The 17,614-nt window shown below is 25.7% G+C and overlaps 1 protein-coding gene and 2 non-coding genes across 3 annotated transcripts; 1 reads left to right on the forward strand and 2 right to left on the reverse strand.

Moving 5' to 3' along the window:
• Positions 1 to 262: 262 nt before the first annotated feature.
• Positions 263 to 15,306, reverse strand: LOC145838024 (testicular spindle-associated protein SHCBP1L-like). The gene is made up of 14 exons (XM_082945545.1): positions 15,193 to 15,306; positions 14,234 to 14,392; positions 13,532 to 13,642; positions 12,811 to 13,067; positions 11,236 to 11,373; positions 8,535 to 8,592; positions 7,054 to 7,172; positions 6,206 to 6,343; positions 5,788 to 5,912; positions 5,361 to 5,467; positions 2,646 to 2,816; positions 2,108 to 2,245; positions 1,435 to 1,561; positions 263 to 916 (listed from the first exon to the last, which is right to left on the reverse strand). Exons 1-14 carry the CDS (start codon positions 15,265 to 15,267, stop codon positions 852 to 854), a joined length of 1,788 nt encoding a protein of 595 aa, XP_082801671.1. The 5' UTR covers positions 15,268 to 15,306; the 3' UTR covers positions 263 to 851.
• On the forward strand, positions 3,781 to 3,866 carry Trnay-gua (transfer RNA tyrosine (anticodon GUA)). The gene is given in 2 exon segments: positions 3,781 to 3,817; positions 3,831 to 3,866. It is a non-coding gene; the product is annotated as a tRNA-Tyr (tRNA).
• Trnay-gua (transfer RNA tyrosine (anticodon GUA)) lies at positions 4,722 to 4,807 on the reverse strand. Its single transcript is given in 2 exon segments — positions 4,722 to 4,757; positions 4,771 to 4,807. It is a non-coding gene; the product is annotated as a tRNA-Tyr (tRNA).
• Positions 15,307 to 17,614: the final 2,308 nt, after the last annotated feature.

Here is a 17,614-nt window from a genome sequence, read left to right on the forward strand (position 1 = left end):
AAAAAGGTCTTAGGTGTTTTTAATGGTAGTTTTCTGAGAAATCTTGTTGGAGGGGCTATAGTTCTTAGAATTTCTTTAAAGGGGGACTTTTGAAACGAAGTTTAGAACCCTGGACTAAAAAGGAGACTGAAAAAAAAATACAGAAGTTGTTTTGAGTTATTTAAAAAAAGAGCCTATAAAGTCTAAGTGTGTGGCAACTTTGGTATATATACAAACTGTTTATAGGCTTCAATACAAAAATACAAAATACTTTTCATTGAAATCGTTTATTAATACTAAGAAGTATAAAATGTATACTATTTTATAAAAATAAAAGAAACTGCCAAACCAATTGAAAAACAAAGAACACTGAAAGTAATTGAAACAATAAAAAGCTTGTGCAAACTATACATATATTTGAGGAAAACATTTCAGCAACAATTTATATGTACACAGTGAAGTTAAAAGCTTCATTAATATGATGTTGTAGGTAGTACTTAAAAGCTATATGAAGAAATTTTGAGTTTTTTAACACAGTCTTGTATAAAAGGCATCTTTTTGGGACTATTTTGAGTTTTTTTTTTGAAAAACTTGAGATTATAATGAGTTTGAATTTTAGTAGCATTTAAATATTTACAGAGTTATTAAAAATTAAAATGCTTGAGATTATAGAAAAAAATTATTAAAATAATTTATTTTCTTAGAATAAAAAAGAACATTTCTAAATTTTAATTAAACATTTCAAAATAATAAAAATATTTTGTGATTTACGAATATATACAATTTTGTGAGATTAAAGAACCTGAATATAAAAAAATTGTCTTAAAAACTTATAGAAATTAAAAGAATAATCATTAAAAAAATAAGGATTTTTATGCTTTCTCTACGGAGTTGTCTTTGATTTCAATGTTGGCAAACTGCTTCAAGGATTCATCGACTGTAAAAATTTTAATGAAAATAAGTTGACTATTTAAGAAAAATTAAAAGGTATTTTGAAAACAAACACAGAAGATAGAAATTGTTTACTAAATGGTGAAAAATATTTTGAAATATATAAGTTACAATTGAGCTTACTGCTTTATTAAATGTTTAAAATTAAAAGTATAATAGTAAATTATGAATAAACACACTTATATTCTTAATAAGCATAAAACAATAACACAACTGTCTATTAACAGTTTTTTTATATTTTACAAGTATTTATGAAAACAATAAACTTCAGAATTTTTTTTTTTAATACTTTGTATTATCTAATTCAGAGAAAGTTCTAACTTTTTTCAGGTAACTTCAATAAAAGTGCTTTATTAGCAAGCTAACTTTTACCAGTAAAGATATTGTTTTATAAAATAAAGGTTTTTTTACATTTTTTTATTTAATTAAAACTTGTATTTAATTTTGAAATCAAAATTAAGTAAAAATTCCTTATATTTTAGATACAAATACTAGCAAACAAACTTTTATCAGCAATGATACCGGGATCTCCTTTTTGTTGTTCGTTTTTGTTGGTGATATTTGCAGAGATCATGTCAACATCACAAGATGTTTTGTTGTTCAGTATTTTCACTATTGGTGGTTGTGAAGTCTGTTTAAATAACATAACTTTACAAATAATTATTTAATAAATAGTTGTTTAATATCTTTACTATTGGTGATTGAGAAGTCTATTTTATAAATTATTTATAACCAACATTAATACTTTTTTGCAATTTATTATAGTGAAAATATCTTAAAGAAGAAAAAAATAGTTGATTTAATTTGACAGATGAAACTCAATTTAAAAAATTAGCATCAATTCGTACTTAACAGATAAGTTTAAAATAAAGGTTTGATAAGCTTAAATTATTTTACAGTTATTTACAAAACTTAATTAAACTTATAACTAAAAACATTAATTTAACATTAATTTAACATTATAAAATATTTTATTAAATCTATACACTACACTAATTTTTAAAATAAAAATCTAGGCCAGACCAGAATATTGTAGTTTACCAGATTTTTTTCACAAAATTAAAGAACGAATTATTTTTATTTTCAGTGTTTTCAATAAACATTCAGATATGTTTGATTGTTGCAAAAATTATCTTTAATAGCTAATTAAATAGTTTAATACATTTAAGAAACTTACGTGCAAATGAACGAGTCCCTTCTGTTTATTGAGATCACCATCAGCAGAAACTTTCTTACCATTCAAATCAATCTTGTTATTTTCAACAGTCAATACGCTTCCTTCATACACCTCCATCACCGATTTCTTCTGGTTGTCCTGTGGATACATGTATTATATTGTTTAATTATTTATTATATTAGAAATTAATATCAACTACAATATCTCCCTTGTCTGATTGCTTTATGATTTCCCAAACTCATTTCTAAAATAATTTTCCTTTTGCATTCATCAAAAAATATTTGGCCCCTATATCATGTTTTTTTTTTCCTTTATGAGTAAGTACACATTTATTTTTACCTCCCTTATAAGTATTACCCCCTGATAGCTAAAATCTCCCCAATGAGACGGTTACCGCCTATTTTAGCAAACCCTGCTTAAAGAATAAAAATCTGAGCATTAAATTTATTCAATTTAAAAAGCGCTAAAAGTACATTTAATTAATAAAAAACTAATAAATTTAATAAATATCTACTCGTAATAATCAATTTCAACTCACATTATCAGAGCAGTCAGCATTGTTGTTGATGATGAGCGAATCGCTGATGTTCAATTTACCGTAAACAGTGAAACCAGCGTAATGTCCTGATTGGTCAATTTTCATCACACAATTACTCACGTGACAATCCCCACCAGTTTCAACTCTGAGCAATCCTTCCGTGTTCTCGTTCTGTGTTGAAAGTTGGTATCATTATTTTTTATTTGCTTGAAAGTATTATGCATTGTCATAAGGTCATGTTACTGCATTGACTTATATACATGATTATATTTTCAAAAAACACTTAAGTTAAATTAAAATGTATTGATCTTAATTTTTGATCGACTGTTGTCACATTGCTTCCACATCTTTGAGTACACTTTTTTTTGTTAAACAGGTCATAATGTGTATGTTTGTAAAGTTTGCAATATTTTACAAACTTTACTTCATTTTGCATTGACAATTAGTGTAAGTAGCACTAAAGCAATTGTTGAAAATTTATAAAAAAAAGGTTTTATTTATAAAACATGTTAATTTATATATGCATTTATCAACAACTATTCTCAATAAACCTCTCGTCTAAAGCTTTCAAAATCTAGAGTCTTGTTAAAAAAATCTACTTCATTTTTTTTTAAATTAAAGTTTTACAATTACAAATAAGATGTGTATATTACATAATTATACAATTATAACATGTGTCAACTATCACAATCTTCAATTCTTTCATCGAATAATATACAGTATGTGAAATAAACTAAATGATATGCTTTATTTTCTATTCACTATTCAACTCTTAAATATTCTGTAAAGGTTTTGATATAATTATACGTGTTAAAAAAGCATGTCATATAAAAAACACATGATGTAACTTTGTGTAGCTATAGTAATTCTTGTATAACAATGTACCAAGAAAATAAATTTCAGACATCATAAAAATATATTAAAAACATTATAGTTTTATAAGAAACTTAAACAATTTAGACTTAGCAGAAACTAATCAATCAAAAGAATACAAAGCTAATAAGCATTAGCTTTAAATGTATTTAAATTTAAGTGGTTTTCTCAACAGTCTGATTAGAAGAGATTACAGTAAACTAAATAAACAAATGCATAGCTGACAAATAATATAAACGCAATATTATGCTTATCACCACAACCTTCGATAGCTCAGTTGGTAGAGCGGTGGACTGTAGCAAGTTGTTAGAAATCCATAGGTCGCTGGTTCGACTCCGGCTCGAAGGACATCTTTTATGTATTGGAATAGCTTACATGTAGGCCATAAAAGGATCAATATACATACTTTTTTTACAGAAGTTAATATTGAACTTTATTTAAAAGCTTTAATTTTATTCTATAAAATATGGTTCGTAGGTTAGACTCAGTTTAATCTCTTTACCCAAGTTTTGAAAGATATATATTCACTGATAAAGTGAAATAAATATGCAACTACTACTTAAAAACAGTATATGTATTTAGTTACGCGTATAATATGTGTTTAACAAAATGCTTAATTTTTTTAAGCATTATGTGATTTTGGAAATTATTTTGTGATTCTACCTATCAAATTAACGAAATAAAAAAGTATATAAATATATTTATAAATAATATTATACATAATATGCTTTCAAAACAAGTTTGTTTTATTTGTACTAGAAATATATAAAGACTTGAAAACACTTCCTAAAAAAATGTTTAAATAAACTTCAATAGTTTACTTACTGTTAAAAACTTTTTTTTAAGAACTATGTGAAAATAAAGCTAGATTTTAACTATAAATGTGCATAAACATAAAAAAACAACAATTAAATAATATTGTTATTTTAAAAATAATTTTGTTAAACACATATTATACACGTAACAAAATACAGATACTGTTTTTAAGTAGTAGTTGCATATTTATTTCACTTTATCAGTGAAATATATCCTAAATCTTTCAAAACTTGGGTAAAGAGATTAAACTGAGTCTAACCTACGAACCATATTTTATAGAATAAAATTAAAGCTTTTAAATAAAGCTCAATATTAACTTCTGTAAAAAAGTATCTATATTGATCCCTCTATGGCCTACATGTAAGCTATTCCAATACATAAAAAAAGTCCTTCGAGCCGGAGTCGAACCAAGGACCTATGGATTTCTAACAACTTGCTACAGTCCACCGCTCTACCAACTGAGCTATCGAAGGTTGTGGTAGAATTGCATTATATTGCGTTTATATTGTTTGTCAGCTATGCATTTGTTTATTTAGTTTACTGTAATCTCTTTTAAACAGATAGTTTGAGAAAATTCAATTACTTAGTTCATTATACTTTTAAAATTTAATCTGTTTTTCAGAAGTTTTTGTATTTTAAAATATGTATTACTTTATTTTTTAAGATTTATTACAGTAAAGTTTATATTTGTTTGAAACTTATTTATAATATGGATTTTAGCTTTAATAATTTTGAAACTTGTTTTAGTTTTGAGTTTTAAAATGCTGCTATCCTAAACTATGCTTAATTTTAATTGAAGTTAACATTTAGTATATTTGACCTAAACATGGACAATGTTTACTTAAATATATATATATATTTATATACATTAAAAGATTTTATAAAAAGTTTGATATACAAAATTGATACAAATAAGTAAACTAATTTATTTTAAATAGCATAGTGATAATCATATTTACTTTTCAATTTGATCTCTTAACGCATTTTACTCGACTTATACTTGGTTATATATATATTTTTAGTAACCTGAACAAAAGTGAGGTTTTCAAACTTGATATTTTCAGCACAAACATTGACAAAAAGATCATCACATAAAACAGCTTCAATAACTATTTCGTCTCTGTTGCCTTTACCTGTATCACAAACAATGATCACATTTAAAAGTTTGTAAATTATAAAGCTTACAACTTAAATAAGTGTTAAAAACTTTTAAGATGATTCTTTTAACTGATTTAATTCAATCTTGCAAATTAAGATATTTAAAGTATTTTAAATCAAGTATAAATATAGTGCCTATTGTTTAAACAACTTTTAATTTAAAGTAATAAAAATAAATGTAGGTAGACTTTTTGTGTAAAGTTATATAACATATTCTATCATCTTTTAAATCAGAGTGTTATTCGCCAATTTAGATAATGTACTTTTTACTTAACAAATAAGAAGCAAAACAAACCTTGAATAGTGATATTGTGTTCAGTTAACTCATGAAAACCTTCACCCTTGTATTTACCAGGATAAATGCAAACAACATCTCCTTGGTGGCATTCTTTCAATGCTGATGCGGGTGTGTTGTGTTGTCTGTTAAAAATAGATAGAAAATAAATTAATACTTTTCTATCAGTATCCATAAGGTTTAAAGTTTTTATTTGATAGACAAAATCACTTTTATAATTATCAAAAAATGTGAGTATATCTGTCAACTAAGACATTATTTGAAAGTTTTCAATGATAAAGATAAAACAAAATCAAAAAATAATCAAAATTTATCAACAGATGTACCAAAACATACAGACAAAAACTAAAAAGAAAGCAAAAGTGCACTATTATAGTATTATAATATTCAAAATAACACCGAAACAAATGTAACAAACTTGATATTAGTATCATCAGGGAAATCTCTGACCATTTTAGGTGTGAAATTATTGCAAACAATATGGGTTATTTTGCTACCGTCCTCTCTTATTCCGTTGCTTTTTCTCAATACTCGAGGAAAGCATGGCCCGTCAGCTCTGTGGAAAAGTAAACATAACTATATATATTTAATTTTTTAACATAAGCTTAATTATAACATATTAAATTATGATGTTTTCATTAGATAAAAAAGAAAACTTTACAACTCAAACTTGTAGCTTTGTTTCTCTTCGAAGTAATATTTATTGTAGCGAAAATTAGTACATTTACAGAAAAGAAAATTTAATGACATAATAACTTATAATTCAAGTTATATATTTCACTGGGAACCGCTTCCAACCCGCGATCATTTCCCACTCGGTCAAATCCGAGAACCGCATACCGACCAAAGGTAAGAGTTAGGGGTAACAGCGATAGTAAAAATTTAATGAATAATAAATAAAAATGAAACATAAAAAATTATCGGAATAAATAAAGAAAAATAAAAAAAGTTTGGGTGGAAATTGTCAGTATACCATCTTACCTCTGTACTTAACAATTTTTATTGTAATATATAATTAAAATAAGGATGTTATCCTTAGTGTCTTAATGAAACTTGATTGATTTCTAATGTTTTTATAGACAGACTATTTCTTTTTTTGAACTATTTTTTATGTATCGAAACTAAACAGATTTTTAAGGTGAAATATATTCAGAAGGAGAAATAATGAAAATTAAAACAAGTAAATTTATATACTACTATAAGTTTTATTTTTTTTACATTGAAAAAAAATACATATCTGGATATTTTCTCTAAATATATTGTTACCTCAATTGAAGAGTCTCCCATATTTGTAGCAGTCCACTGAGCATGAGTACTTCGTAATACCTCTTCCAACATTCAACAGCTTCGCTATTCGATGGTTCACCTTCTCTTTGTATATGTGCCTGTTGAGATTATATATAATTCAGTATGATTTGTATTAAAAATTTTACTAATTTTATTTTCTTAGTTTTAAGTTACCTAGTAGTAAGTTGAACAACTAATACCATTAGTTTCACATTTCTTTGTGAGTTTTAGAAATTATATATTTTAGAAACTATTTAATAATATTCTTTTAATTATTTAGTACTTAAAAAACTTTATTAGACAATTTGTGTAACACCAGTTGAAAAAGCAAGTAAGTTGTTGTTATTGTATTTAAGTATAAACTTTTTTATACTAGTGTTAGTAATTCAGAATTATCAAGCTAATAATAAAAATGTAACATAACTTATTTGCCTGTTTGGAATAAATACTTCTTAACTTATAATAATTGGGGAGGATAAAAAAATACATTTGCCAAAATTTAACTTAAGAAAACCAATGAGCTTTACTTAAAGTTGCTACAAAAAAAGGTCGGCATGAAAATTTTGGAACAAAAACTTTTCAGCTATATAAATAAACTTTTAGTTAGAGAATGGGGGCAGTTTGCTAATCAAGTGGTCCTGTTATTACGTCATAAACAATTAAGTTTGAATAAACAATTGCCACTTGAGCAAATTGGTAAGAATAAACTGCTGGGCGCGTGTTATAATTGTGGCAAAGTTTTGAAAAAGTTTTAACTTTTGTATTATATCTAGCTTAGTGGCTGGATTATTTTGAGCTTTAGTGTTTTTTATTAATTTCTTTTTAAGGCAACTCATTGCACTATACTATTAATTTTAAAACAACTTTTATGTAGGCAGTCATTGACGTTTTTGTGATTTTGGATTATAATTTTTACTTGGTGGATATTAAAAAGTTACTTATATTGTTAGCTGTCTTAATTATTAATTTTTATACCAGCTATTGCACTATATAGTTTTGGTGACGTTTTTTTTTCTTTTTTGAACAAAAGTAAATAAAACTAAAACTTCATTTGACATAAATTATATAAACTTACCTATACCAAATTTTTTTCTCAAAAAAATATTCATTGCCCCATAACTCATAATATAATTAATATTTTTAATTAGAACTACTTCTAAATTTTAAAACTTAAATTGATATTAAGCATTTTTACGTTTATTCTTTTTACTTAACTTTTAGAACTTCTTTTATTTAAAAAAGTACTTTATTTTTTTAACCATTAAAAAACAACTGTCTGATAAATATCATTTCTATTTACTCAAAACATATTATAATTTCAAACTGTTGCTTTAAATTGAATGTTTTAAAACTTGACTACAAATCATTAAAAATAAATATACTTTATTCTAAAATATATACAGCAAATAGAACGTGACTAGCCTTAAGTAAATATTTTTCAGGTTTAAACAAGTTTTTACCTGAAATTCGAGAAGTTCTTTTCTTCTCACTACATATTTTGCCATCGTTCTATTGTATCTGTTCATATAATTACTTATTTATTAATTAAATGAAATACATATTTCCTTAAAATACATCATACTGTATTTACATATTAAAGTATTGTTGATAACAGTTACTTATTTTGGTTTTAGATGTATAATATAATGTAGTGTTGGTTGTACTTAAGGTAAAGTACACATAAAGTTTATACAAAGCAGAGTTTAAACAAATAAACGTTTTCAAGTAATTTTGGGAAAGTTATGATAAAGCAAAAAGGTTTTGTTTATTTATGGATTAATTGCTGACACACCTTAAACAGCTGTCTGGAGTCATATATCTTAAATATCAAATCTGCTTATATTTTATCACTAATTTAGATCAAAAAAGAAAACCTTTTAATTTATATTTGAATAATAACCAAGATAACTTACTATACTGTGAACAAAAATTCAAGTTTAAACTCAATGTCTTGTTTTAAAGATTTTTTTTTACTTAAAGTTTCTTCCACATTTACAACTAGTAAAGTATTAATTTTTTTGAGGAAAAGGAAAATAAAAAAAATTGCAGTCCTTACTTTTGAAATTTAATTCAAAAAGCGAGGGTTGCCACTCTTTGACACAAAAAGTCAGCCTGAATTACCAAAAACTTACTTAAATTACATAAAAGTAGTGCTAGACTGAGTAAAAAAATTTAAAAATAATTTGTGTAAGTCAAATACTGATAATAATTTATGTAAATTAAGTTTAATTACTAAAAACACAAAAATAATTTAGAAGGGGAAACATATGTATAATTACAAATATTTATTGAAGTACAATAGTACAGTTTTCAAGATAGAAAATATTTAAAGTTATAATTAGTCTAATACTTAGGGAAAAAAATCAAAACAGCCTGAGTAAACCTAAGTTTTTCAAAAATTTTAAACTAGCCCAAGTTATTCTGAATAAATGGCAACCATTTAAAATGACCATATCTCAAAATTCAATTTAAGTTTTTTAAAACTGAATTATAGTTCATACTTAAGACTTTTATAAAAATAATAACAAAAACTTTTGGAAAAAAAATTGGACCCCATTTTTATGCCCCTTATTCTTTAAGTTAAATACATAATTTAAGGGCATTTGGGGGTCCAACTTAGTTTTTACAAGTTAATCTTATTTTATAGAGTTTTATTTAAGCTATCAGACATTTTTAACCGCTTGAAATAAATTCATAATAATTTTTGAGATATGAGCGATCAAACTTGGTGACCTCAATAGGTTCCGAATGGAAGGCGCTAACTAAAAACGCAAAAAAGAATGTTTTAATAAAAATATATCTACTCCTTCATTTTTTAAGCTATCTTCTTCAACTTTTCACAGTAAGTGTATTATTAAGTTTTAAAAAGATTGAATGCAGGACTTACTTTAATTTTAAAAAATAATTTAAAAATAAAATCATTTCTGTTTTTTGTTCTTTTAATCTAAAACTTTTATTTTTTTATTCTTTTAAAATTACAACATTCAAAGTCTTTTAAATTATAAAAGGAATGTTTTACTGAAAGTTTGAGGTTTCTAGATCAAAAAATGAAGGAGAAAATAGACTTTTAGTAATTTTTTAAATTTCAAAGAAAATTCTCCCCAAATAATTTGCGGTCCATATGTTTGTATCGGAAACTTATTATAGAAATTACGATTTCTTAAAAGTTAAATAAGATTTATTAATTCTATAAAAACTGGCTTGTAGTTTGTACTTCAAGCTTTCATATAAAATTCAATGTTATTTTTAGTAAAAAAATGCCCGACGTCCCCCTTATGCCCTTAAGGCCATAGGGGGGGGGGTCCACTTTGTTTTTTACAACTTGATCTTATTTTGTAGAATTTAATCTGAGCTATCAGACACTTTTAACTGCTTAAAAAAACTCGAAGTAATTTTTGAGATATAAGCGATCAAAGAAAGGGCATTCAATAGGTTCCTTATGGAAGGCAAAAACTAAAAATGCGAAAAAAGACTATTTCACTAAAAATCTATCTCCTCCTTCATTTTTTGAGTAATCTTTCTCAAATTTTTACAGAATGTGTATCATTAAACTTTAAAGAGATCTATTGTAGGAATTTTTTTAATTTTGAGTAAAAAAAAAATATTGTCAAAAAACTACCCTTTTTTTTAGTTTTTTGTGGATAAAATTTTTATTTTTCAAAATTTCAAAAATTCCAACAATAGATCTCTTAAAAGTATTAAAAGGAACATTTCCTGAAAATTTGAAGTCTTTAGGTCAAAAAATGAAGGAGGAGATAGGTTTTTAGTGAATTTTAAAATTTCCGAGAAAATTGACCCCAAAGAATTTGCGGTCCATACGTTTATATGGGAAAATTTTTACAAAAAGTTAAATATCTCAAAAGTTAAATGATATTTTTGAATTCTGTAAAAACTGGCTTATAGTTTGTACTTTAAGCTTTCATATAAAAGCCAAAGTTAATTTTAGTAAAAAAAAATGTTGGAACCCCCCCTATGGCCTTATATTATAATAAAATTACTTAATATTTAATTTAGCAAATAAAACTATTTTTAAGTAACTTAATTATTCAAACCTGGTAACTAATGGTATTGGGAGTACACCATCAATGATGTCATAATGTAGTTGAAGTCTTGATTTCAGATAAGCATCAAATTTATCAAATTATTTAAATATATTCTAACCTAGTAACTAATGGAATTGGTAGAACACCATCAATGATGTCATAATGTAGTTGAAGTCTTGATTTCAGATAAGCATCAAATTTATTATCCGAATCATCCTCTTCATCCCAATCCCTCCTTATGTGCTTGTAGAAGAATCTATGAAGAAAGTCATAATATTTTTATGTTAGTTTAGCAGAATTGATAGATGTTTTACAATTGTAAGATGTAAGCAAGCAGTTTTATAGTTAAATATTTACTGGGTTGCCAATGATTTTCTGAAAAAATTTCCAGGCTTTTGAAAGTAGAAATTTATTATTCTGTTTTTAGTATATAACTAAATTTAAGATGTTATACAGTATTACAACATTGAAAAAATACTGTTATGCTATTTTAAATGTTTTTTATAATAAAAAAGTTCTAAATATTACAAAAAAATGTTTGCATATATGATAGTTTTTTCATATGTAGTCTAACTTTCCATATTTTAAGTTTAAAATTCCACGCTTTTCAGGTCTTCAGTAATTTTTTAAACTCGAGGTATTTCCAGGTTTTTTGGCAACCGTTTATTTAAAATAGATCGATTATTAGATAACTTGATAAAAAAGAAATTTATTTGTATGTGTTCTGTACACATACTGACTTTTAAAAACTATAACTCTAGGTTAATATTAAACTTAGATTAATATATTCAATATCACATAGAAGGGGTCAGCATATAGTATGATTAGAGAGTCAAATGTGATCCTATGTTGTAAAGTCATAATTTTTTTTTTTGATAAATTATATAAGCTAACAAGTCGAATTAAAATCAATGTTTATAATTTTATACAAATAACACGCCTATATGTTACAAAAAAGACATTAAAAGTCTGCGATACAGTTGATTAAAAGCACTTAGGATTGTACTAATCAAATGAAGAGTGCTTCAAACGCGACATTATCGATAGTTGTATAGGATGAGAGCTTTTTATTAATAAAAATCAATATTATTATGGCTTTTGTTCTTGAAAAAACTTATGTTTATTTTTGATTGCAGCATATTTTACAGGAAATTAAACAAAAGATATGTACAACAGATTTTAAGTTGTCAAATATTTAATTAGCCCTTTCTATAACTAAAGGTTTCACTTAATTAGAAAACCTCAAACAATAAATTTAAATTAATTGTATTTTTAATTAATATTTAGTTATTGGCATTAGTTATACTACAGTGTTCTTTTCTTTTAACAGATCAAATATTTAAATAACTTTTACAACCAATTTTAATTTGTAAGCATGGCAAAACAACATAAGCACTTATTAGTGAACATCTTTAGAAAAACAACTACAGACGGCAGTTTTTTTAACAATTGAAGCTGCTAGTGTAAACAAAATATATAATTAGTAAGTTATAATTCATAAATAAAATTGTACTAAAGTTTTTACTCTTTAAAGACGTATAGTGATGTAAAAGAATTATTTTTATTCATAGCGTTCAAAAATCAAACTAGAAACTATCACTAGATAACAATTTATATAGTTATGTTCGTCTACAAATACACCTTATCTGAAAATAGCGAAATCAAAATTATGGTAAAATTTAAGTATACCAACCTGACATTATCGATAGTTTTAGCAACGAATCTCTGTTGAGCCTCCTGTCTCAGCCTCTGTTCGACGTAGGTGTCTTCATTCTCGCTGTTGAGAACTTCATCGTCGAACAACGTTATAGGGTGCAACTCACACACGTCAAGTTGGTATCCGAGCTCACTCAATTGAGCTTCAACAACGTCTGGGGGTAGCGAGGGTTCGGAACATACGAGTGGTTCTACAAGCGACACGTGAGCTTGATCACCGTATACATCGTCTACCTGTTAAGTTGATAAGTTTACATTGTATTTTTATTTAGAGTGAATTATATATACATCACCGTATACATCGTCCACCTATTGACTTTCAAACTAATTAATTAATTTATAACATATATTTACGTATCTTGGGAGAAGAAAACTAAAAAGGTGAATAAATATAAATCACTACAAATGTGCATTTTTGAATCAATTTGGAGTTTATTTTTATATATATAGGATATAACAAAAAACGTAAAAAACATTTAACTATGTGGTTTCTTATTTAAAAGAATACATAATAAGCATATACATTGTTTCATAGAATGCAAAAATTAAATATTCTGCTAAGTTAGTAATTTTTTTTATTTGTGACCTCAACAAATATGTCATTAGTACTACTACTTTACAGACCATATAAGAAAGTAAAACTACAAAAACATCATGCACTAATATAAAGCATGCTAAAGTCAAATACAATTTCTTACCTCGACAAGTATATCAATAGTGCTACCACTCTCATAGGGACCCTTCCAGAGAGCCAACCACTTTTTGTTGTTGAGTTGGTCTTCGACATAACCCTGTACTTTATTCATTACCTGTTGTATTGTATAAAAATTAAAATATTTACTCTTAAATTTTTGAAGTACTGCAAAAAATTCTTTTCTTAGTTGTATTTTTGTTTGTTGTTGGTAAATTGTATATGGCATTGTTAGACTAGAACTTTGTAATTTGTAATACATTTTTACATCAAATAAGTAACACTAAGTAGTAAATAAGTATAACCACATGTATGTTAACATATTTACAGAAATAGACATTACATAAAATAAAACTTAGTTATTATCTTACATAAGGTTTAAATGTAACAAAATATTAATAGCACAGTCTTTACAGATAAAACTTTTAATGATATACTGTTGAATTAAAAAATCCCCTTACTGAAATAACAACTCATTTTAATAAAAATGATTTCTCAATTAGTTTTCTTTATATGTTAAGCAAAATAAAGTTAACACCTGTAAACAAAAAACAAGATAATAGGTTTATTTAATAGTAAAAAAACTATTTACAAATTTACACCGTACTTTTCTTTATGAAATTTTGCACGAAAAACAGCTATAATAATTATTGAAAACAGGACACATCATTCAATAAAAAATGTTACAACTTGATTGAAAACTACAAACCTGGCTGGGCGAACAGTCAGATATTTTAACTTCGTTGCAGTAAGCATCGTATCTTTCCTTGCAAGTTTGTTTTGGAAGTGTGACAATTGTTGGCATGTTCATTGAATACATGGATGTTCTGTTGGTATCGTAATTACCGTATCCTCCATGCATTAGTTCCTATAAAGAAAAATAAATAAATTAGTTAAGAAATATTATCAACTATTTTTTATGTATTTATTTTTTACTTTTTTATAGTTTCACTTACTATAAAGAAGGCTCAAACCTTTAAGTGAGCTAATGATTAAATTAAGTGGTGAAAACATATTTAACCAAAAAGTCAATTTGAGTTTTTATTACAACCTTAGTTATTTTTTAAGATTTACATTTGTTTAATTCATTCAACTAATAAAAAAAATATAAATGTAAAAAGGGAAGTAATGAGCATAAAGGGTAAATTACATAATATTTGACATAATTAAGTTATCTAAAAAATTACTTTTATTTGATACATGATGTACAAATAATGAACACTTGTTTTACACCAAGGTTTCCTAAACTTTTTTCAAACGACCCCTATTAAAGAAATTAAAAAGGCTATGGCCCCCTCCAACAAGACTACTCAAAAAACTACCATTTAAAAACACCTGGGACTTTTAATTTTTATGCTCTTTATCTGCAACTCAAGAATATCTAATGTAAGTTTGAAGTTTTATGACTTCCCAAAATTTTAAAAACGCCCTCCCTACCACCCCTGTACTAGTTATTACCCCCAACTTACTAAAATTGCCCCCAGGGGGGTGGGGGTACCAACCACTTTGGGAAACCTGGTTTTACACAAGCATCACTTTTGGAATAAAATTAATAGAAAATATTTTCTACCGAAGGATGTATTCTAACACAAAAATTTAAAGTTTTGAACTACATAATTATTTTATAAACATTAAAAATTAAATTATTATGCTTGTTTAATAACTAACATCACTTCTGGATAGATTGTCTTCAATGCAATCTTTTGACGTTCCTGGTTTTGCCATCGGTGAAGGATCACACATCTTATTTATTACTATTTAAATTATATTAAAGTAAAACCTGAAAAATATTGATTTTGAAAATCAAATAATTTTACTTTCTTTGATACATAGCTATTTGAAATTGACTTAAGGTCGTCAGGTAAGAACCTATTTATTTAGTGTCTTATTTGTTTATATTAAGAGTAAGATACCATTTTTTGTAGACGTTAACCATTTTTATTAAACTAAAATTAACTTAAGGGCATAGGGGGGGTAAACACCCTTTTTTGGTTTTTGATCTTATTTTATATAGTTTTTACTAAGCTACAAGATGCTTTTTACAGATTTAAAAAATTAAAAATATTTTTTGAGATATAGCCGGTCAAAGTCGGAGCCAACAATAGGTTCCTTATGGGAGGCGCAAACTAAGCGGCAAAAATAGACTATTTTACTAAAAATCTATCTTCTCCTACGTTTTTTGAGACAACTACTTCAAACTTTCAGGAAATGTTCCTTGATATATTTAGAAAATTCTGTTGAAAGGAATTTTGAAAAAAATAAAAAATAAAAATTTTATATAAAAAATAAACAAAAAAAACAGTTTTTTTTTTGTTTTTTTGTTATAAAATTTTTATTTTTTTATTTTTTTAAATTCTGTTTTGACAGAATTTTCTAAATACTGCAAGGAACATTTCCTAAAAATTTGAGGTAGTTATCTCAAAAAACTTAGGAGAAGATAGATTTTTAGTGATTTCTAGTTATTTGCCGTTTTAGTTTGCGCCTCCCATAAGGATCCTATTGTTGCCTCTGACTTTTACCGGCTATATCTCAAAAAGTATTTTTAATTTTTTAAATCTGTAAAAAGCATCTTGTAGCTTAGTAAAAACTCTATAAAATAAAATCAAAAACCAAAAAAGGGTGTTTACCCCCCCTATGCACTTAATAAACATAAGCAATCAAACTTTGAAAGTTCAATTGGTTTCTTTATCAAAAAATATATTTTTCCTTTTTAGTCCTAGACAAGATACTGAAAGGTATCCAAGTGGTGTACCACTCAGTAACCAAAAGGTTCTTCAAGCACCAGGTCCTAGGACCAAATTATTTGAGCCTTTTTTGGTCATGAATTAACTTTACAGTTTAAGAGCAATCATTTTTATACTGACAAAGATGTTAATTTGTATTATTTTTAAATGTAAGAAATTAAGCCGTGGAAAACTTTTTTTAACATGTTTATATCAAAGACATTTTACAAAATATTTATAGAAAAATAACTGAATACATAGTTGTTCTACAAGAGTTACTACAAGTAGAGGTAGGTAGTACTTGGGTGATGTTTGCTGGACTTATGAGTCCATATGATTTGGATGTGTTTTTGCTTCATTAAGAAGAATCTGAATAAAAAATGCAAAAAAATAAAGTATGTCTTCTAAAAAATAACTTTAACCCCAAAGATGACGTATTTTTTAATTTTTTTATTAAACAGTAATATAATCACTTATAGATGTCCTAGACTTTTAATTTATATCTTAAATGAAAGTTTATACTTATTGACATAGATTTAAAGACATATTAACTGCTTCTGATGTATTATGACGTCATAATCACCCTATATGTGCAAACTTGTCTGTAAAATGGTGCTTTTTTGAAAATAAAAATGCATAGCTTGTAAGTGAATTGAATAAAAAAAAATAAACTTTTTAGGTATACTTACTTACCTTAAAAAATTTAGTTGTCTTTTTTTGTTGATTTTTTTTTTGTTTTTTTTTTTCCAAGGAACATTTCCTGAAAGTTTGAGGTAGTTATCTCAAACAACGTAGAAGATAGATTTTAAGTAAAATAGTTGTTTTTTAAACGTATTTAAACATAATAGACATTTTACTTTACACCTCATATAAGGAACCTATTTTTGCTTCTGACTTTGACCTGCTAAATTTCAAAAGTTATTATTAACTTCAAAATCTGTAGAAATCATCTTGTAGTTTAGTTTAAACTCTATAAAACAAGATTGTGAAAAAAGTTATTAAAATCCTTTTATACCCTAAATTTTATAATAAATTAAAAACTTACTAAAACATACAGGCATACAGGGGGTCCACCTTGATTTTTACAAGTTGATCTTACTTTTTATGTTTTATCTTAGAAATTTCTAACAGCTACAAAAATTTGAAGTAGCTTTTAAGATACAAGCAGTCAAAATTGGTGTGCTCAGTAGGTTAGTGTTAGAAGGCTGAAAAATAGACTATTACATCACAAATCTATCTTCTTTATTTTTACCAAAAGTTTATTACATAAATTTAAATAGGTTGAATGACAAACTTTTTGTTATTTTTTAAATTAAATTTTTTTTATATAAAATCCACATTTATTTATAGAATTTTAATTTCTTTTT

Source organism: Thalia democratica, chromosome 6 (genome assembly GCF_965202585.1).
Source record: "Thalia democratica chromosome 6, ktThaDemo2.hap1.1, whole genome shotgun sequence".
NCBI lineage: Eukaryota > Metazoa > Chordata > Thaliacea > Salpida > Salpidae > Thalia > Thalia democratica.